A 23252-nucleotide genomic window follows, 5' to 3' on the forward strand; every position below is an offset into this window, starting at 1 on the left:
TCACTTTGTTTATTCCAAAACATTCTTATAAGCATTTCATCTAACACATTATCTAATGAAGAAAAAATCCGAAGTTAAGCAAAGATTATACAACATATAGGTAATTTGTTGGTTTTTCTGTTTGTTTGTTTGTTTATTTATTTTTGAGAGAGAGAGGGAGACAGCAAGCAGGGGAGGGGCAGAGAGAGAGGAAAACGGAGGATCTGAAATGAGTTCTGTGCTGACAACACAGAGACCAATGTGGGGCTCGAAATCACGAACTATGAGATCATGACCTGAGCCCAAGTCGGACACTTAACTGACTGAGCCACCCACATGCCCTAGTAATTTGGTTTTTAAAAGCTAAGAGTACTTTAAATTCTATCTCCGGGTAGAAACAGCTGTATGCAAAGTTTCTTGTACCCTCTTTTGATCATCTTTATCACATTCCTAGGTACCAGAGATTTAAACCTGATTTCCCTAGTTCCCTCCTTCCCCCAACTACTTTTCCACCCAATTTTCCCCACAGGGGAACAACTCTGGCCCTGAATATTTCCTGATACCCTCCCTAACACTGAAACCTATTGTTATGGTCTAGCTACATCATATTCATGCTAGATAACTAACTGGCCATTCAGTAGTAAGAATTGATTTAGGTATTAATGACAATATGTTAATACGGAAAACAAATTTCTACTTTATCTGTGAAAACAATTTCTACTTTAGCTGGGGCCTTCAAATACTAAACTCAAAGCAGGCACTAAAAGTTGGGACTTCAGACACTCAGTCATTGAAGTAGGTGGGATAATCTGGGGAAGGCAGGATTTGAGGCATAACTGAAAATCTTCCAGATAATGGTTTCTCTATTCCATTTAATGGACAGAGATAACTCCATTTTAAGTTAATAACATTCACAAAATTAAACCATCAAAACAACCATAATAACAGCCCCTACCATAAAATATTTTTTATGTCCACCCTTCTTGAATACCTCTATTCCTTCTCTCTGTCCATCTGGGCAAGAGCCTAAAAGTGGACAATTTCTACATACAGGCTCTCTGCAGGTACCACCAGCCCCCTGCATCCAAACCCCGAAGGGAGTCCTCACCCCTACCACTTTATCAACGCTTCTCTGGCTCACAGGCTGCAAAACAAGGTGCCAGAGCCGATGTCTGTGTACCTGGCACAAAGTGGGCAGAGAGACACCGACCTCTTTCAGCTTAAAGAATATAAAAGAAATACTAAGGAACACCCATGTACATGCCCTCTGACAAAATAAGGGGTAATGCAAAAGATAAAAGAAGTAACTGAAATTATTTTCAAGGGCTCCACAACCCAGAGGAAAAGGGATCTCAACCTACAACGTGAAGAGGAAAAGTATATGCTATCGACTGAATTGTGTCCACCGCAAATGCGTATGTTGAAGCCCTAACCCCCATGTGACTGTATCTGGAGACACGGCCTTTATGGAGGTCATTAAGGTTAAATGAAGTCATAAGGATAGGGCCCTGATCCAACAGTATTAGTGTCTTTATAATAAGAGAGCCCAGAGTCCTCATTTGCAAGTGTGCGTCCTCTGTCTCTCCCCGCCCTCCTCCCCTCTACCAAGAATCACATCAGCCTGTACCTTGATCTTGTACTTCCCACCTGCCAGAACAATGAGAAATCACTTTCTCTTGCGTGAGCCACCTAGTTTGTTACAGCAGTGCAAGCAGACTAAGACAGGATACCTTTTGTTATTTTCATTTTAAAGGAAAACCAGATAAACGCCAGGCACAGTGGGAGGCTGTGACAAACACCGCTCCCAACAACACTGCAGAGTGACAGAGCATGACCCGCGTAATGTTGTATAGCCTCAGGTACAAGACGGTTCTCCCCTGCATTGCTGTCTCTAGACAAGCATATACTGAGAGTTAATTATTGATTTTTTTAATTCTGCTAGATCACATCATTACCAATGTAGTGAAGTTAGCGGTAATAATGATTCTGTTGACAAAAATAAAGCAGAGTGGTGGGTTCAATTTCAGAGATGAAGGCAGATGATGTCAAATTAGAAGACAAGTGTCTAGGGGCACCTGGGTGGCTCAGTCGGTTAAGTGTCCAACTTTGGCTCAGGTCATGATGTTGAGGTTTGTGGGTTTGGGCCCCACATTGAGCTCTGTGCTGATGCTGCAGAGCCTGCTTGGGATTCTCTCTCTCTCCCTCTATCTGCCCCTCCCCGACCCACGCTTTGTCTCTCAAAATAAATAAACTTAAAAAAAAAGATGACAAATGCATATGTAACCTGTAGAGCCCTGTTTTACCCAAATGACTTCAAAAAGTTTCCTCTATGACAAACTCTTCAAGCAGTTAAGACGTAGTGTAAGAAGGGAGTGGAGACTTGCCAGATTAACTGCAGTAACTGGCTTGTTTGGTAACTGACATCAATTCCCTGGAGACCCAGGCCCTGATTCCAGCACTTATTCTGGGACACACCCAGTTCTACCCTCCATGGGCTCCACTTTCCTGATGTCTCAGCAAGAACATATTCCTCACAGATTTCTCATTCTATGATTCACAGGAACGGACTCTCAGGACAATCCCCCAGCATCTCGGCAAGTCCTACTGCAGGCTTCCGGCACAATGTAGATCATAGGGCTGAACTTAAAAATTTATCCTGGAGCCTAGATATTTTTACTAGAAATACCTCCCTTTTTTTTTTTTTCCCCCATGCACAGCAACAGAAAATAATAGTCTAGACATCAACAGGTGTGACCTACAAACAAGTTTCCTTGGTCTGGCAAAACTGAATCCTCTCTGCCTTACCTGTCTTGCAAAGGACAATTCCCAAAGGGGAAAAGGTAAATTTTAAAATAAGTTACTGCTGTGTAAGAGAAGCAGAGAAATCTTCTTACCTGAGGTGTCAGCTCTACTTCTAATTCACCACTCAAGTACTGTCGTTCAAATTCTGCATTTTCTCCAACGTACGAAGACACCATGCGTTTTATCTGCTTGGATCGGAGTAAAAGGCCCAAGCCAAAGTTGTCAACCCTAGAAGAAAAATGCAAGCAGCTTGCAATCAAAGGAATATCAGAGAGAACACTAATATCCCAGACTTCACAAACATGAAATGTTATTAAGTTAAAGGATTCCCTCCTGCCGGGCATTTCACGCATATTCTCTCAGTCCCCCACCACCCAAAGAACCTTGCAAGGTAGCTATTCTTTTCTTATTTTACAGCTAAGGAAACGAAAGCTCTAAGCCTTTAAGTGATTTCTGGCAAGATCTTGGGTGACACAGCCAGTATCCAAAGCCACACCAATCCTACAAGTCTACCCTGCACCTTTCATTCTTCCCACTGCTGCAAAGTGATGCCAGGGTGGAAGACAAGCAGAGATGAGTTGGATCTTGCCTCACACTTTGAAGGCAAATGTAAAAGAAAAGCAATGCCACGCTCCTGATCTGCACTAGCTCCAAATGGAGAAATTCATTCTGTCCTAAAAAGCGAGCAAGGCATTCTCATATTTTTTTTTTAATTTTTTTTTAAACGTTTATTTATTTTTGAGACAGAGAGAGACAGAGCATGAACGGGGGAGGGTCACAGAGAGAAGGAGACACAGAATCTGAAACAGGCTCCAGGCTCTGAGCTGTCAGCACCGAGCCTGATGCGGGGCTCGAACCCACGGACCGTGAGACCATGACCTGAGCCGAAGTCGGACGCTTAACCGACTGAGCCACCCAGGCGCCCCAAGGCATTCTCATATTTAAAAGAAAGAAGAACAGCATATTCTTGAAATTTGGACCCAAATTATAAATAACTATGAACATTTTCCCTATACCACAGATATTTAGGTCAAGAAGATTTAAACACTTAAACATTTTTAACAACAATAACAAAAAAATCAGGAAATTAATCACAAACCAGTGAAAAGATTATAGGCAGCAAGAATAATGTTGTTATCCGTTAGCTAGTAAGTTTTATATAATATGGTTTAATATTTCTATTAAGGTTAGAGTTCAGGGGTGTCTGGGTGGCTCCGTGGCTTAAGCGTCTGACTTTGGCTCAGGTCATGATTTCACAGTTCACAAGTTGGAGCCCTGCATTGGGCTCTCTGCTGTCAGCACAGACCCCGCTTCAGATCCTCTGTCCCCCTCTCTCTCTGCCCCTCCCCTGCTCATTCTCTCTCTCTCTCAAAATAAATAAATAAACTAAAAAAAAATATTTCTAAGGTTGGAGTTCAATTTATTCTCTTTTAAATTTTATTTAAGACTTTATCTTTTTTAGCGCAGTATTAGGTTTATAACTACACTGAGAGGAAGGTACAGAGATTTCCCAAATACCCTTGACCCCACACATGCATAGCCTACCCTATTATGAACATCACTCACCAGAGTGGTACATTTAGTTACCACATATGAGCCTATAATTGACACTGGAGTACAATTTCTTCTTAGAAATGGTGCGTATAGTATTGGCTTTTTCATTAAGTGAAGGTCTCTAAGTTTATGCCTTTCTTATTTATGTCTATTCTTTTTCAAAACAAAATACATCTAGAATTTCAAGCAAAGTCAATGTGACAAGACAGATTAATAACCGAATGAATACTTTCCTGTTTTTAGTCACCTTATCCCTCTCTTTAAGTGTTTCAAAACTGCTCTAACCACTAGATAAACATTTCTAAGATAATGAAGAATGCTTAAACTTAAGCTATAAAACTATTTTTATAAGAACTATGGTAAAAACCACAATGAGAACCACTGTAAACATGAAAGAATGGCTAAATTTAAAAAAAGGAAATACCACGTGTTGGAAAGAATGTAAAACACCCAGAACTCTCACATATGAGGAGGGGAATGTAAACTGATCCAACCACTTTTTTTTTTTTTTTAAGTTGATTTATTTATTTTGAGAGAGAGAAAGAGAAAGATATTGCAGGCAGGGAAGGGGCAGAGAGAGGGAGAGACAGAATCCCAAGCAGGCTCCATGCTGTCAGTACAGAGCCTGACATAGGGCTTGACCTCACAAACCGTGAGATCATGACCTGAACAGAGATCAAGTGTCGGGCGCTTAACCAACTGAGCCACTCAGGCGTCCCCCAACCGCTTTTGAAAAATTATTAGCAGTTTCTATTAATGTTGGACATAGGGATATGCTATGTCAGCAATTCCCCTCCTGGGTCTATATCCAACAGCAATGCACACTTACGTTCATCAAACAACAAAAACAGTAGCACTGTTCCTGATGGCCAAAAAACTGGAGCCTCCTCAATATTACCCAACAGCAGAACAGACAAACTGTGGTATCGCCACATGTTGGAATGCCACACAGCAAGGAGAATGAATCATCAACAACCCCTGGCAACAATGGATGGCTCTCACAGATAGACAAAATGTCAAGCAAAAGAACCACAAAAGAGTACTTACTGCATTATTCCTTCTATATGAAGTTCAAAGTCAGACAAAACTAATGTATAAGATCAGAAGTACGATAACGGTTAAGTTCAGTGGTGGGAAAGGAAGTGACTAGAAGAAGCATGAGGAGGGCTTTCTGGTATACTGGTCATGTTCCATGTAAAGAAGCTGGGGGTTGGTTACATGGGTCTGCAGCCTATAAAAATTTTTCAAACTTTACACCTGTGATATAAGCACTTTTCTACGTTACTCTGTATTATGCTACTATAAAGCCACTTTAAAGAACGAATATCGTGATAAAGCCAGAGTTCCTCCCAGAAACAGAAGACTTCATTCATGATCTCTCCCTCCTAATCCCCTTAGTGCTCCGATGGCCTCTCCCCTATGGAGCGTGGGTCTTCTACGTGGCTCACTCATCCAACAGTCATTTACCAAGTTGTTCCTGCACCCCAGGGCTATGTGGGTCCTGGGCCAGGGGAAACTCTAAGATATCAAGAAATAAACAAGTAACCCTATGATTACAATAGAGGGAGAGATATGCTAAGAGAGGTCTACATCAAGTGTGATGAGAACACTGAAGGTCACCCAACAGAGAGGAGTAAGAGGTCAGAATAAGCTTACGGAAAGTGACGCTGGAACAGACTTGAAGAAAAAAGTCTTTGAGAGAGGAGTAGAGGTGTGGAAGCGATGAGCCAAAGAGGCAGATGGGCAGCTTTGCAAAGGTGCACAGTGGTGTGACTGGCTGCATGCTGAACGCGACCGCAGTATGGATCGAAAGCGGAAGTGAGCAAGAGAGGTGCATGGCAGGCCAGCTTGTGACCTGTCACATGAGTCACACCAAGGAATTAGGATTGCATCCTGAAGGAGATGGGAGACCTTGTGAATAATTTTCAGTGGAAAGTGACAGGGTATACAATCAGAGAGGTTCAGTGATTTAAAAAAACAAAAAACAAACAAAAAAAGGCAGGGAGATCAGTTAAAAGGCTTGAAATAATCCAAACAAGCAAAGACGGGGTTCTGAACTAAGGTAGCAACAACAGAAGTGGAGAAAAAGAGACAAATCAAGGGATAATTAGGGTAAAATCACTCACAGACTTGGTGTAGATACAGACCCACCCCAGAATTCTGACTCTGGCAATGGAACATAGTGGGAGAATGCACTGGTGTGAAATTAGTCTACTGATCCCTAGTATGACTTGTTTGTTGACTTGTTTGACTAGGACAGGGATAAGTACGTACGGTTCCTTGTGTGACAAACCACTGACGTTTCTTCTAACAACCTCCTTTTCTCCCACCTCCACTTCACTCACCCATCCCCCCACTCCTCATGCTCACAAGTGCCCATCCTGCTCAGCTGACTCCTAATTCTCAGCATGTTGCATTTCCAAGCCTCTAACCTCCACCAGGCAGCCCGGACACACTGAATTCCTCAAAGTAGTCCAAGTAACCATTTGCTAAACGTGTTTACAGTTCTAGCCTCCAGTAATGAATCTGATAACATTTCCGATGCACCAGGAGCATAAAAGAATAGTTACATGATTTATCCTCGCTTGATTCAAAAGAAAACTAAAGCCTCAAGAAGTATTTTCAAGAGTGTACTTTTGAGATACGGAGCCAATCCCCTCAAGACTAATAATGCGATTGGCACTAGGGGGCGCCAATCACCTCAGATTCCCTGTCTCTTGGAAAGGTAGTTCTTCCCCACACTCACACACAATGCATTCTCCCTGTTTGCCCCCTAATACCTAACTGGGCCTTCACTTCTTCAGGTTAATAATTCCATTCCCCTACATTCAGTTCCACCTGCAGCCTGCCCCAACCTAACAGATCTTCTGTACAAAAGTAATGACTTGTCACTTCTCTTTCATACTCTACATCAACTATATTGGAAAATCCTGACTCTACTTTCAAATCCCATCCAGAATCCAAGCATTTCCCACTTCCTCCTCCATGACCTGCACCATCTGCTGTCTCAATCCTGCAGCAACCTTCCCTGCTTCTACCCCCGCACCCTGTAATCCACTCACAAAATGGTGACCAAAAACATAAGTATAAAAACAAAGTGTGTCAGGGGGCGCCTGGGTGGCGCAGTCGGTTAAGCGTCCGACTTCAGCCAGGTCACGATCTCACGGTCCGTGAGTTCGAGCCCCGCGTCAGGCTCTGGGCTGATGGCTCAGAGCCTGGAGCCTGTTTCCGATTCTGTGTCTCCCTCTCTCTCTGTCCCTCCCCCGTTCATGCTCTGTCTCTCTCTGTCCCAAAAATAAATAAACGTTGAAAAAAAAAAAAAATTAAAAAAAAAAAAAAAAAAAAAAAAAAACAAAGTGTGTCAGATCACATTACTGCTCCGTCTTAAATGCTGCAATGGCATTCATGTATTTATGTGAAAGCAGAGATCTCTAGAGTGGCCTGCAAGGCCTCGTAAGATGGGATGCCCTTTAGTCTCAGACCTCATTCCACCCATTTCCTTCTTGCTCCCTTTTCTTCTGCTGACCTCCTCACTATCCCTCAAAACCCCAGGCATACTGCCCAAGGCCTTTGTGCTGGCCTTTCCCTGACTCACAAACTCCTCCCCAGGTAACACAAGGTTCCCCCCTCACTTCTTTCAAGTCTCTGGTCAACTGTCACCTCAATGAGTCCCTCCCTTGGTTTTGTTTTGTTTTTTTTTAATTTTTAAATGTTTATTTATTTTGAGAGAAAGAAAAGGGAGAGGGTGAGCGGGGAAGGAGCAGAGAAATGGGGAGAGAGAGAGAATCCCAAGCAGCCTCTGCATTATCAACACGGAGCCAGAAATGGGACTCAAACTCGGAGCCCAAACCAAGAGTCTGATGACATTTAACCGATTTAATCGGTTTAACCGACACAACCACCCAGGTGCTGCTGATTGCCTGATTTTATACTGAAAACTGCGGATCTATTTTCACGCTCCCAGTCCCCCTTTCTTGCTCTTTTTCTTTTTTTTCCCCACAGCACTATAACCTTCTAACATACTGGAAAATTTGCTTGTTTGTTATGTTTCCTATTTATTGTCTGCCTCTCCCCATTGGCATGTAAGGTCCACAAATGCAGGGAACTTGGTGTCTCATTCACTGTTGTACTCCCAAGCACCTGAAAGCCAATGCAACACACAGAGGGTACTACATAAACACAGAATGTTCATTGAATAAATTTATTGCTTGATTTCACTTTCCCCCTCCTTACTAGCTCATCTCTAATAAAAATGAAAATCACCAAGTCCTTATGCTGGATTATTTTCTATATGCCTGTCCAGACCCATTCTCTGATCTCCTGCCTTCCCTGTGCCAGGATGGCTGACTCTAGACTGAATCAGGGGGCTAACCTGCCCTCTGGCTTCTGACCAGGTAAGAAGAGAAGGATATCGGGATTTATATTACCCTGACTCTCCCTGGCAAGCTGCAGCACATTGGATAGCCGTCTCCATAAAGCTTTCTCCCAGGTCCTGGCAGCCCCTTCCCCTCATTCTTCAGGCCTAAGGCTGGTGGTAACAGTTCTTCTGTTATTAACTCCAGGGAAATTCAATACTCATGTCGCTTTCCCTCAACCTTAACCTCTCCTTTAGAGAGAGTCCCTTTGGTAAACTCTCTTCAATTACCCAGTATCAGAGCACCATCGATATCCCCTGGAGCCCTCTCTAAATAAAGTTGTAACAATAAAATAATCCATGAAGGTGAATATAGTCCATTTGCTTTCTGTAGTTTTAAATACCCAAAATTCCCTTCAACTATATAGGTCCATATGATAAACTAGAATGTACTTGCCCAATTCACTGACTTCGGAAATTTTTCTAGCCACCCTCTCATGGCTCTCTGTTTGGCTTTTTCAACCCATTACACGTTTGAACTTGGCTCTGTCTGGAGATGAATTCTCTGTATTTGTTGATCTTGGCTCTGGGAACTATGTATATTTGGCCTTTGCTTTCTTCCTGGATTAACAACCTGGCATGGCATCAAAGCATAAACTGAGCATAAAATGCTCAGCCCAGGCTACCCCTGACCAGGTATAGAGTTAGTGCACATACCTCGAAAAATACTGTTAGATAGCTTATAGTAAGAGTGTCTTCCTTCCACATACTTTCTAACTCCCCAATTCAGCAAACATACATCCCTTCTTCCTGTGTATCAGACACTGACAATATAAAAATGAAAAAGGTAAGACCTTTACAATATAAAGAGAAAAGAAATACACATGTTGTCTTTTGCAAATGAGAAATATACCATTCCTAGTAGAGAAACGTGTGTAATAAGGCACCTCGCAGCTCTCTGATATTAAAGGTCATTTTGATGGAATTTAAAAGAGATTATCTTGCTTGCCTTTAGAACCCAACATTTTTCTAGCACACCTAAGGAGAGAGAGATTTGACCTTCCTCCTATAGTACAACAAACTCGGGTTTCAAACATTTCAGTGGTTAAAAAAAAGTCTAAAACCAAGAATTCAGTAGATACATCCATGTGTTTCATGGAAGACATAAATGTTCCAAAAGTATTTTTCATTCTTTGAATCTAAAATTTCATTTTCTGGGGGCGCCTGGGTGGCTCAGTCGGTTAAGCATCCGACTTCGGCCCAGGTCACGATCTCATGGTCCGTGAGTTTGAGCCCCGCGTCGGGCTCTGTGCTGACAGCTCAGAGCCCGGAGCCTGCTTCGGATTCTGTGTCTCCCTCTCTCTCTCTGCTCCTCCCCCGTTCATGCTCTGTCTCTCTCTGTCTCAAAAAGAAATAAACATTTAAAAAAAAAATTTCATTTTCTGAATTTTAATTTTCTGAAATCTCATTAATTGGAAATTCTTGCTAAAACAAAACTCTAATAAAAATGAATTTGCAACCATTTACCAAGCTGTATTTCTCTTCTTTGCTCTCATTTTAGGCATACTTAAATCTCAATTACAGTTTTTACTTTGATAGTATCAAGAATATCAAAAGAGAAGACAATGCTATATTTGGACAAAACATTAGTTTATGACACAGTTAAATGGAACAAGTGAACATTCCCTTCCATGAGCTAAGCAGAGAAGTTCAAGTATACATCCCAGGAAGTGGTTAGCCCTTCCCAGACAAAATAATCAAATCTTAGAGGAATGCTTATAATCAGACAAGATGGCACATTCTCTCTCCATTGAGCCCTACAAAGCCGCAGCTGCCTCAACAAATAATAAAGTGGCCACTGTGAAGGAGCCACCTGCCTTTACTTTCTGGTTCAAAATCACTGGTGCAGAAACAGAAATTTTATTTAGAGTGAAAAAATGCTCATTGGGCCCTCACAGAGTTCCTATAACTGACTACTATAATACCATATATAAGCAACAGTATTATAACCACAAGCACAGGGGCATATATATCTTCAGATAGTATTTACTCGGCTTCTGCACGTAAGCTGGACTGTCCTTGGAGTTGTCTAAATTCCCACCTGCGAGAAGTGTAATCTAAAATAATCGTCATGGGGCACCTGGGTGGCTCAGTTAAGCATCCCACTCTTTTTTTTAATATACGAAATTTATTGTCAAATTGGTTTCCATACAACACCCAGTGCTCATCCCAAAAGATGCCCTCTTCAATGCCCATCACCTACCCACCCCTCCCTCCCACCCCCCATCAACCCTCAGTTTGTTCTGAGTTTTTAAGAGTCTCTTATGCTTTGGCTCTCTCCCACTCTAACCTCTTTTTTTTTTTTTTTTCCTTCCCCTCCCCTATGGGTTTCTGTTAAGTTTCTCAGGATCCACATAAGAGTGAAAACATATGGTATCTGTCTTTCTCTGTATGGCTTATTTCACTTAGCATCACACTCTCCAGTTCCATCTACGTTGCTACAAAGGGCCATATTTCATTCAAGCATCCCACTCTTGATTTTGGCTCAGGTCACCACCTCACAAGGCTGCTTGGAATTCTGTCTCTGTCTGTGTCTCTCTGTTCCCTCCACTCATGCTTGTGCACATGCCCTCCCTCTCTCTATCTCTCAGAATAAACTTTAAAAAAAATTAATAAAATAATCTTGTCATGAGGAAATGAGTGTGATTAATATAACACACCTAATCTTCCCTTACTTTTGAATTGGTTGATATATAGTATATTGTAAAACTTTTTGCTCATACAGGCTTGTAATTCATATATCAAAGTCTTTTAAAAAATAATGAAAAGCATGGTTTCAATTTTTCCTACCTTCCTAATCAATCCATATCAAAGTACTGATTCATCTAAGTGATCATGAGGGGGAAAGTTTATCTCATCAAGACTAACAGTTAATGCTACATACCCAGGGAGGTAAGTGGTACCTCATGGCAACAGGTCCCTTTCATAACTAAAAACAAAATAAAAACAATCAGGAGTCCTGACCTTTGAAAGACTTCCAATGTGGGCAGATCCTTCCATAAAAAGCCTTTTTCTAAATGAGAGAGAAGTTATTACTTCTAAGTTCTCTCCATTTACTCAACATTTCAAACTATCTTTGGTTCTCCAACAGAGCAATGCTAAGTTTTCCTTATTTGTCTGACTCTAATGGCCAAAACAAAGCCCTCGTTGCCATAGGCCTCTAGGATTTAAACCCACCTAATTGAGAGAATCAACTGCCAATGAGGATATGCAAAGTGCCTTCTTCATGTTCAAGATTTGTGTGGTTATCAGTACTTACTCTGCATCAAGAATTTACACTGATTTATACCATTTCTTGTAAGCACTGAGCTAGCTGGAACACCCAACAAAGTACTGATAGTCAAAAGTATTTTTAATAAGTACAAAGTAAGTTCACAGGGCATGGGACGGGTTTAAGAAATATCAAGTGATCATGAACAAGTCACTTCCCTATTTACAAATGAGTTTCCTCTGTTAAATGAGGGAACTAGAACAGATAACCTCTACAAACCCATCCAGTTCCAGCACTTAGTGACTCTGTGCCTCAGGCTCAGCATAGTACGGAAGAAAAAACTACTTTAAGCAAAAGAGCAGTCTGTAATATACCTCAGGGAATAAATACAATTCAGTATACAAAGAAATGCTAGAAGTCTCCAAAGGAACCCAGAAAGGGGCAAAATCAGTAAGTCTAGAGAAGTTCTTTAATTGGATAAGGTTTCTTTGAGGATGTACAACCTGAGTTGGATCCTGAAAAATGGGAAAGATGTGGATATGCAGAGAAAAGGTGGGAGAACCTTCTAGATGAAAACAAGAGCATAAATAAACTCAGCAAAGAAAACATGAGCACAAATGTAGGATCTGTCTCCTGTCTTAAACAATTGGTACAATTTATTCTAAATTGCATTTATGGTACTAGGCTAAACTGCAAATTTAGTTAATTTTTCAGTTTTTTTCTTCCAAGTCTTTCACTGTTGAAAGAAAACTGATAACTTATCGCTTTATGTAAAAATACTTTTTTTCTTCATAACATATCTTAATGTGCATGCCATTATCAAAATGTGATAGCTTATTGTTGACCACTTTGATTGAGACCCTACTGTCTTAAGTGCTGGCTGCATATCCTCCTCCTTCTACCAAGACCAGCAACATTTTTAATGATTAATGATAACCTTACATATCATCTAGAATATGGTATAACCGAAGGAAAGACTTGAAACATATTTCAAACCGCTTGAAATCTTCCACTATACAGAATGATCTATAACAAAATATAAAGGGACATCTCTGAATTATAAAATGAAAGATTCAATTTGAAAATACATATCTTAACTTTAATAATATATTTGAAATTTAGAAAAATAAAAGCACATCAGATTAAGAGACACATTTATGCAAGTCTGTTTTACTTATGATTATGAAGAATGGTACCAAAAATATTTGAAGAAATGTAACCTCTAACTCTTGAGCTTGTTAAAAACTATCTTTTGATACTTGAGCATGTTGCTCATAAAATGAGGAAAATTTTCATTTCATTCTTAAACTTTGTATAAATATTATAGAGAACTGTCATTTGTTTCAAGCCAATTGTTTTAAAAATGCACACTTACCCTGCATTGTTGCTGACTGCAGTCAGCCCTTTTACTCCAGTCTTTAGTAAAGCTCCTATAAGGTTCTCTGGAATCCCACATAACCCAAAACCTATAGTAAGTGAAAAAGACAAATGATTTGTGAAGAGGATAATGTTCTTTCAGAGAAATCTACGTGTTACTCTTTTCCCTTAAAAAAGAAAAAAAAAAATGCAAAGCACATTATTAGATCTACTAAGTGAAATATAGACATATCTCATCAACTCAATAAACGGCTACACAGCTGTATCCAAATGTTCTGGACCATTGTGTAGCACCAGACATCACCGTCAAATCTTTGAACCTTAAGAATAAAGACAAATGCAACCTGCTAATATGGCTACACGATGGTTACACATTGCGTATCTTATACTTTACTGCATATCTAGAGTTTAGAATTCAACCTTTATGTACCTACTTATTCAAGCATGTTTGTTTTATATGCTTCAGTAGAGTTTTGCAGAATCAGAAGCCTAGACTAATGACTTTTACTTCTTTGTATCTTCCACAATTTGTCAAATAGTATTAGGTTTAAAATGGACATTCAATGACTGATCAGTTGAATGGATGAATGAATGAAGAGCAGCCCTAAAAATAAGGCTAGCCTACAACCAAGGCCTAGAAATTTAAAAAAAAAAAAAAAAATCACAAGAATCAGGCAGCAAGTTTAATGAGTGTGAGACCATGGTTCCAAAAGACATTCCAAGCAAGGTGAAGCAATAGAACTCAGAGGCCTCAATAATAGATAGGTGCATTTATGCTTTCTATCTCCTAAAATGAGGAATAACCAAAGGAGTGGCTAGCTAAGGGATGAAGAGATCAATGCAGATGTTTTAAGTTAAACAGGATTCCAAAGGATCTAGGAATGTTTTCAAAGCTACTAATAAGACATCCATTTTAAGCTTCAGCTTTTCAAAATAATAGAAAAAGAAACACAAAAAGAAATAAAACCTACAACATTAAGTACTATACTTAATAAACCTTTAACTAATAATTACATAACATGCTGAATTTATTATGAATAAAAACAAAATAGTGAATTAATAATAAAATAATTGGCATTTTTAATCTACATAGCTTTGCCACTTTGATTTCCCTGCTTTGCTAAAAACATAAGAATGTTACCATCACAAAAAGAAAACAATACTATTACTCACCACCAACCAGAATCGTTGCACCATCAGGGATGTCTTTTACAGCTTCCACTGGATCTGTATAAAATTTGGTATGGTGATGTGTACTGGTTGAAAAGTAGCCAACACATCCCTAAAATATTTTTAAAAATTTTTAAGTGAATAATCATTTAGAGACATATCTTTGCATATACATTCACTTTTTATATATGCAATGATAATTTCACTATCTGCTCTTTGAAAGAAAGAGTGGGGCTGCAAATAATTCACTGTAAGAGTAGAAAGGACATACCCTATCCACACACTATCAACGGACTTCCCTTGTGATCATGATGGATACATTCCATTATATAAAGGAAAATTCTGTGTCATTTGTGGCCACCCAAAACACTGAAAGTTGATAGCCCATACACTGGGACTCAGATTCACAATAATGATGTCATCAAGCATCAGTTTCTGATAGTGAGCTAACCTTCCATTCGGTCAACAAATATTCATTGAGAGCTTACTATGTGCCAACTACTATGGTGCTTACTTCCATCCAGTAAATGCTAAGACATGACTGCTGCCCTGGAGATCAGATATGGTCTAACCCATATACAAATACGTAGTTGGGCCCTGACCCAGTCTTAGGTCAGCGAATGCCTCCTAAGAGGACAAGTAATGACCAGCACACAAAAAGATCCATCCCCCTATGGTGCTTGGAGTTTATAGATGCTGCAAAAAATAAGAGACTATGACCTATGAGGGAGGCGTGCCTAGTCTTACCACAGTGATCTATTCGGTGCAAAACGGGTTATCTAGTGAATATTCACAATCAGTTTTAAACGGTTTCTCTCTTTATGCTTCATACACAGTATGGACAGGAGAAAATCAGAGTTCACTGTGTTGTAATCATTCATAATCAATGTCACTTATCCTTTATTTCCTTTTATACATTCAACCTAAAAAGAGAAGGAGTAAAGAGCATGGCTCTTGACTCCTCATATGCTGCCATGTTAAAAGGTCTGTAAGTGTTGTAAACTCACACACACTGCCTTACCAGTCTTTGACAGACGACCTATGGGGTCAAGGTAATGGCATTAGTAAGTTTCTAGCATTCTTTTCTTCCTCTATAAACTTCTTTCATAAAAAGTGTCAATTACTACAAAAGCCTATTGCCTTTAAGAGAACTATACTGAAAGCCAAACAAGATCTGCAAAGGTTACACAGATGACTTTTGTCCCTTTAAATTCAACCTTCAGCCAGGTCAGGCAAACACAGGGGGTACGACCTGGCACACCACCCAAATGCCAAAAATAAAAGGAGGCAGAGCTAGAAAGGAAATAGGCTGAGCTGCAGACAGCTTACTTCTCTGTCCCATCCTCAGTAGCAAGGATTTATTGGATTCTATTTGAACACCGAATATTTTTTTTAAATCCTGGAAATGAAAAGTTCAATAGCCTCAATAAAGAGGCCAACAGATGAATCACAAAATAAAGTTAAGAATGTCTCCTTGAAAATAGAAAAAAGAAAAAGACACAGGTATTCTAATCCTACCAATTCTATTTACAGGTCAAGTTTCTGAAGCTGAGTAAGATTTTGTAATTGTAATGTACCCAACACTGTGTTACAGCAAGACCAGATCCCAGGTTTTGGCCTTCATCACAGAGTCCTTCTACCACAATATGCTCCTTTCCCTGTTTTTTAAAAGCCCTAATCTTACTCTATTTCATTATTTAGAGACAACAAATCATTATGAATACCCTATTTTTTCACGAGGAACTCTACTGTCATTATCTTCACTAAACAGTGAAGGACAAGTCAAGTCATTGCTCTGTACACCTTAAACTTAGTGTTGTTTGTCCATTATATCTCAGTAAAATTGGGGAAAAAGTGTAAAAACATGAAATATATAAATTAATGCTAATCCTATCTCTTACCAAAAAAAAAAAAGTGGGGGTGCTGGTGAAGAGTCAGGGCGTCAGCAGGAGGAGGAGGAAGAAAATAAAAGAATTCATCTACACCTAAGCAGTCTAGGGGAGAGATCACCCTGAACTACTTATCTATAGACTAAGAAACACGAATCCTGTAGAGAGGAAGTCAAAAGAAAACTCATTTCTCCTACATCCAGGACACTTTTGGGGTTCACAAGGAGAAACAAAAGCATAAACAGACTTGACAGGTCTTCTGTTCCTCTGTTTCAGCTGAAAACTAGTATCTTCATTAGTCAGAAATTATTGAAACACTTGCCCCACACCTTGAAAAAAAATACCTCAGAAGTATTTTAGAAAAGACTCAAGTGTCTCACATTTATCCAGATAATGAAAAGCTAAACACAAATAGATGCTCAATGTTTGCAGGGAATGGGAGAATGGCTCAATATACTTAAGAATTTATGTCCAACTTTGTTTTTTTCATTTTTCACACATTCGGTGAATGTTTGTTGACTTTTGCTATCTGTTATATTGACAGTTGATATCTACTTGCTGAGAAATCAATAGCGTGGCTTAATGGGCCACACTCCAGTAATCCCGGGGTCAAAAATACCTTTGTTTCAAATTCCAGTTCAACCACAATTGCATGACACTGAGAAAATTGCAAAATCGGGGGTTGGGGGGGGGGGTGGGTTTTAAATTTACAAAAGGATGACAGTTGTTTCTCAAGGATACAGTGAGGATTAAGTAATGGTATAGCAGAAACACTCAGCCCTGGCCTCAGTCCTGGGCTTGGACTACAGAAGATACCCTGGGGATGTTTGCTTCTTTTGGAGAAGATTAACTTGTCATTGATTGGAGTTTAGTTCTCATTTAAAAAATTTTTTTTAAGTTTATCTATTTTTGAAAGAGAGATTGGGGGGGGGAGATTGGGGGGGGGGATCCTGGGGGGGGGAGCCTGGGGGGGGCAGAGAGAGAGAGAGAGGGAAACACAGAATCTGAAGCAGGCTCCAGGCTCTGAGCTGTCAGCACAGAGCCCGACGCAGGGCTCGAACTCATGAACCGTCATGAGATCATGACCTGAGCTGAAGTCAGACGCTTAGCCGACTGAGCCACCCAGGCACCCCAGTTTTCATTTTTAACCTCCCTGCTGTACCCTACTCATACACACATGTATGTACATATTACTGATTTGACAAAGAATTTTTTTAGCATGACCCATGCTAGAGCAAATTAATCCACACCGTTTTTGTTGAGGGTTTGAAAAATGGGTCCTAGCTTTAAGATTATTTGAACACGTTTATTTTATTTGTAGTCAAATTTGCCATTCTAAGTATTCAAAGATTACCAGGCAAGCTAGAAGCATGCATGCAGGTAGGGAGGCAAAGAGGAAGCACGGTGTCTGAAACCAGTTGCACCAGGATGTTTCCTGTGTATCTTTAAGGCTTCAAGTCTGGGCGTGGGGCGGGGGGGGGGGGGGGGGGGGGGGGGGGGGAGCAGCATCCTAGGGAAAGCCTCTGGGTTTGTTTTCTGAACAGGCTTTCTCCCTGCCCACATTCTCTCCCATACCCCCAGGCTTTGGGAGTCAAGGAGCATCACTGCTAACACCCTCTAAGACTAAGCAGGAGAGGTGCCTTTTTTCTTAGGTAACTGAATTCAAAGTGAAGCTCTATGCTGCTCATAAATTGACATGTCTTCTAAAATGCTAGAACAATGAGGTAAAAAGACCCAAGTACCATCTGCTAATAGCCTTCAAGTTTGCAGAGGTTACCAAAAGAACAAAGAGTGATGAACTGTTCAGCTTCAACATCTATTTATTCTGAGGATAATTTTTTTCACCAAGGTCTTCTTTAATATTCACCTAGTGTATTTCATTTTGCTTTTCCACTCTCCCACCTTCTGCAAAATTTCACTTTATGTTGCCACTAGTTTCTGCTATTGCTACTGGAGGAAGGAAATAAAAATGACTGTACCACAAAAGATCAAAGTACTGAAGTGCAAGAAATAATCAAAATTCTTACACTACAAATTTTTTTCTATTTAATCTATTTCTTTTTTTAAAATCCTCTCCATCTTCACTCTTTGTCCTCTGGTTCAAATTCTTGCATTTAGAATCTGAAAACTGATTTCACAGTTGAGCCTAAATTTCATCTCATGGCTTCCCAACTCAGAATCTCCTTCCTTTCTTACCACTTCCACCATTACTTCTTGTGCCTAAATTTCTTTTTTTCTTGTCATTCAATGCTCCAGAACTTCAAAAAAATGCACTTCATTTTGAAGTCCTTTAAGGGAAACTCAACACAGCATATTGCTTTTTTATCTTTAAATTATCGTATCTTAATGATATGGAACTGTACACCCAGGTGATACTGACCTTGTCACCTTACAGTTAAATAAATCAGGACACAGGAAGACCGATACTGCCCACTTCAGTTGAAAGTTTGATCCACAGAAGTGGGGAACAGAAGTCATATGGAGAGAGATGAAGAGGACCCTCTTGGGAGGAAAAGACAGTAATACGTAGGTAGCTAAACACACACACTTGGCAAGGAGCATAGAGTACCACGGCCAAGCAGAGGTGATGACGTGTTGAAATGCTTTAGTGCGTTTAGTGTGAAATGCTTTGATGATGGTCCATTACGGGACAAGTATCTGTCAAAAGGTAGAATGTTCACCTTAAACTAAACACTACCAGTTACACACTTATAACATGAATAAATAACTTGCAAGGAGCTCACAGGGAATTACTGACACTAGGCAATTCTCTAAAGCAGGAGCATACTGTTTCTGAGGGAACATACATGTTCTATTCCAATGATGGATTGATGCCCAGCACTTTAAAGGAGCACAGGTGAAGGAGTGATGCATTCTGCCTGGTAGATCAGAAAGCACGAGGAGCTTGCCAAGAGTTAAAATATTAATGAGGATGGGGAATCCAGAAAGAGAAGAAGCAGGAGTAAAGGCATGGAGATATAAGGCTCTCACTGTGTTTGCTCAAGGACATGTGGGATCAGGTCCCATGGAGAGAAGCTTGTGAAGATAAGGCTAGAAAAGGAGACTGAGACAGGTTGTGGAAGGCGTTAAGGACCATACTAGAATTTCAACTTCATCCTTCAATGAGGAAGGGACAGCAAAGCTTTTGAAACAGAGATGTCACAACTCCTATGAAAGCCTGAGACATGAAAGTGGCAGAGGAAATCATTGTTTCATTCACCCATTTGATCAAAAAAATATCCATTTTGCATCAAACATACTAAATACTGGAATACAGGATTAAACAGAAAACTACTCAGGGGGCACCTGGGTGGCTCAGTTGAGTAAGCACCTGGCTCTTGGTTTTGGCTCAGGTCATTATCTCATGGTTCATGGGTTTAAGCCCCACATTGGGCTCTGAGATGACAGTATGGAGCCTGCTTGGGACTGTCTCTCTCTCCCTCCCTTTGCCCCTCCCCCATGCTCTCTCTTTCTCTCAAAATAAATAAATCTTAAAAAAAAAAAGGAAAAAGAAAACACTCTGGCATAGTCCCTGCACGGATGAAACTTAAAAACTACTCAGGCTAATAGTCATTAAATAATTACAAAAACTTAAATACAACTGTAATATCCAATCAGGGAGCCGTAAGGAATAGATGGTTGCTGGGAAAGAGTACCAAGGACAGACCCGCAGAAATTTCAGGAAAGGTACACACATGGCATCGCTTATCAACTGGAGGTGGAGGGAAGAGGGGAGGAAAGAAGGATACCAAGACTTCTAGCTTACACACTGGATGGATACTGGTACGGTTAGCCATAATGAAAACAAAACAAAACAAGGGAGGAAAAAGCCACTTTGTGGCTGGGTCATTTTGGGTCAGAAAGAGCTTGAAGCACTAAGTGGCATCCAGGTGGAGCTGACCAGTAAGTTGTACCAGGACTGCAGCTCAGGGGAGAATGGAATTGAAGGGAGATATGGGAAAAAATAAGTTCAAGAAAGAAAGGTAAATAAAGTATTAATGGTAGTTTGAGGATCTTTTTCTAGTAATAATTTTCCCCAGTAAATGGAAAATAGTATTAAATGCTCTCTCTAAAATAGTAATGGAGAAGAAAGATAACTTCAGATAGTCTATTCAAATCTAAGTCCATGCCAATGGCTCTGAAATGTAGTCCTCAGACCCAAAGCATCAATATCACCTGGGAACTCATTTATGCAAAGTGTGCTTCAAGCCCCACCCACCCGGCTGGACCCTGCAACCTCTCTGATATAAAGCCTCCAGGCACTCCTGAGGCTCACTCAAGTTTGAGAGACTTGACAAACACACACACAACACATACACCATCTCATTTGGGCTGTTGGTTATGTTCAGCAAAAAAGTTCTCAAGGTTACTATTTCTGTTTGTCCAGAGTTCTTTCATCCATATATTAAACATGTATTGAGTGTCTATATTATGCCTGATAGTATGTAATGTTGAAAGGGATGGAGGGTGCCTGTGTGGTCATATCAGGTGAGCCACTGACTTCAACTCAGGTCATGATCTTGCGTTGATGGGTTCGAGCCCCACATTGGGCCTCCCTGCTGTCATTGCAGAGCTCACTTTGGATCCTCTGTCTCCCTCTTCTGCCCTTCCCTGCTCATGCTCTCTCTTTCTCTCTCTCTCAAAAATAAATAAACATTTAAAAATTTTTTTAAAAAGTGTTGGAGAATAAGGTATATGATATTGTTCCTGACAACCAGAAACTTTCATCTTGTTAAGCAGTCAACGTATACATTTGAAAAGTTAAACAAGCACCCAAGTGTTAAAGTTTAAGGGAAGTTAGAGATGAGAATTCAAGAACTAAATAATCGTAATGCCAAGTGCCAAGCCTGAAGAAACACCTGCATGCAGGCACTTGGATCTATGACAATCAAACTGGAAAGGAAGAAACTTTGGACCCTCATATGAACTTTTAATGAGGTACAGCCTCTAATTTTTTTTTTTAATGTTGGTTTATTTATTTTGAGAGAGAAAGAGCCTGAGCAAGAGCAGGGGGAGAGGCACAGAGAATTCCAAGCAAGCTCTGATTTGTCAGCATGGAGCCCAAGGGAAGGGGAGGGGCAATCCTGATACCATGACACTGAGCTAAAATCAAGAGACAAGAGAGGCACCTGGGTGGCTCAGTTGGTTGAGTGTCTGACTTGTGCTCAGGTCATGATCTCATGGTCCATGAGTTCAAGCCCCACATGGGGCTCTGTGCAGACAGCTCAGAGCCTGGATCCTGCTCTGGATTATGTGTCTCCCTCTCTCTCTGCCCTCTCCTCCAACTGCTCATGCTCTGTCTCTGTCCCAAAAATAAATAAACGTTAAAATTTAAAATAAAATCAAGAGACAAGAGTAGGAGGCTTAACTGCCTTAGCCACCCAGGCGCCCCACAAAACCTCTAATTTGTAACTGCCACCTGAGAGGTTTGCTGGGCTTCAGAAGTGGTTTAATGCTATACCTAAATATGGAAAGTGAGTAAATTACACTTAGGCAAATAAGTAACTGGCAAAAGAGCAAATGTTTTTAACCTCTAGGCAGGGTATCACAGTGTCCTGGCATGCATTAGTTTCGAAAGCACCTGCAACAATGTGACTGAAGGTTAGTCAAGTGCCCTTCTAATAATGCTTTATAAACCCAAAGCTACCTGCAATTACCAAAAAGCTTCCTTTCCTAAGAGGCATTTATGAGTAAAATGTTCCAGTTCTACATCACCCCCTAGCATTTACCTAAGAGGTTTAGTGGCCCCTGAGTTCACTGTTGTCAAGAGACTGGATGTGGGAAACAGTAATGGGGCGGGGCAGTCTGTGAGTACACCGTGTGCAAGGTATGTTTTTCAAGTACAAAACTATCACTTAATACGCTACTAAGTTAAAAAGGTCCCTTTTCGTTGTTGTTCTCTTGCAAGGAAGAGGTTCCGCGGTTACCATGGTAGCGGAGATGAGCTACCCTCCACTCACTTCTGGGCCAGTACTGGCCTCAGGGAACTCGGAACACGAATTCCAGCTGAGCTTGGGCTACATTTAGGGACAGAGCAAGGCAAAAAAAAAACAAAACAAAACAAAACAAAAAAAACAAAACAAAACAAAAAACCTATCAACTAACAATCGGCGCGAAGAGTGTCTCAGGATACCACTTGTTGGCGAATTGGCAGTAAGGGCGGAACAAGATTTTCTAAGGGTTTGAAAACGGAAATCCTCCAACGAGGATGCCGGCGCCCCAAGACCGCGCGCGAGCCACGGCGGGCCGGAGCGCTACAGGCTTCTCCGCTGGATAGAGAAGATGCCCAGGCGTGCGCTCCAGTCCGGGTTCCCTTTCCCACCGCCGCGGTGCTGTGCGGCGCAGCCAAAAAAGGGAAGACAGGGAGTGGACGGCATTCCACCTCCGAGGCACCCGGCATCCGCCCCCTCAGCGGCCAACTCATGCCGTTCCGTGGCTAACCAGCCCTGGGTTCTGGGCCTCTAGAGGCCCCCCAGCCCTCAAATCCCAGTGCGGGGTGCAAACCTGCCCCCTGCTGCCGTCACCCCTACCCCGCCGTAGACACGCGCGCCCTCCCGGTGCCCCCCTGAGGACGCGATTGTGCCCTGAAGGGCGTCTCGCCGCTGCCAAACGCCGTCCCGCCCGCTTGCAGCCCCTTGGCGCGCCTCTACGCCTGGTCTCGCCTGGCTCAGGGAATCGGCTGCAGAACCGCGCAAAGGCAGCCACCCGAAGGAGCAGCGAGGCAAGGCAGGCATCGGTGCGTCTCGCTGCCTCTGGACCCGGCGCCACGGATGCTAACTTGTAGGTTGGACAGCGTGGGTGCGGGCAGGGGAGAGGACACGGGCACACGCGGGGTTTCGTCTGCTCTGTGGCGGAG

The 23252-nt window shown here is 41.3% G+C and overlaps 2 protein-coding genes across 2 annotated transcripts in view; one reads left to right on the plus strand and one right to left on the minus strand.

Annotated features, from left to right (window-relative positions):
* Positions 1-23252, minus strand: part of OXCT1 (3-oxoacid CoA-transferase 1) — a 137533-nt gene that overhangs the window by 113929 nt on the left and 352 nt on the right. The window contains exons 2-4 of the mRNA XM_078445145.2: positions 14511-14619; positions 13336-13426; positions 2874-3009 (exon numbers count right to left, since the gene is read on the minus strand). Of these exons, the coding sequence (XP_078301271.2) occupies positions 2874-3009; positions 13336-13426; positions 14511-14619 (336 nt within the window). The remainder of the gene's footprint in view (positions 1-2873; positions 3010-13335; positions 13427-14510; positions 14620-23252) is intronic.
* Positions 22399-23252, plus strand: part of RIMOC1 (RAB7A interacting MON1-CCZ1 complex subunit 1) — a 48528-nt gene continuing 47674 nt past the window's right edge. Inside the window, exon 1 of the mRNA XM_078445147.2 lies at positions 22399-23176. Within this exon, the coding sequence (XP_078301273.1) occupies positions 23167-23176 (10 nt within the window). The 5' untranslated portion in view covers positions 22399-23166. The remainder of the gene's footprint in view (positions 23177-23252) is intronic.

Source organism: Panthera onca, chromosome A1 (genome assembly GCF_046562875.1).
Source record: "Panthera onca isolate mPanOnc1 chromosome A1, mPanOnc1 haplotype 2, whole genome shotgun sequence".
Classification (NCBI taxonomy): domain Eukaryota; kingdom Metazoa; phylum Chordata; class Mammalia; order Carnivora; family Felidae; genus Panthera; species Panthera onca.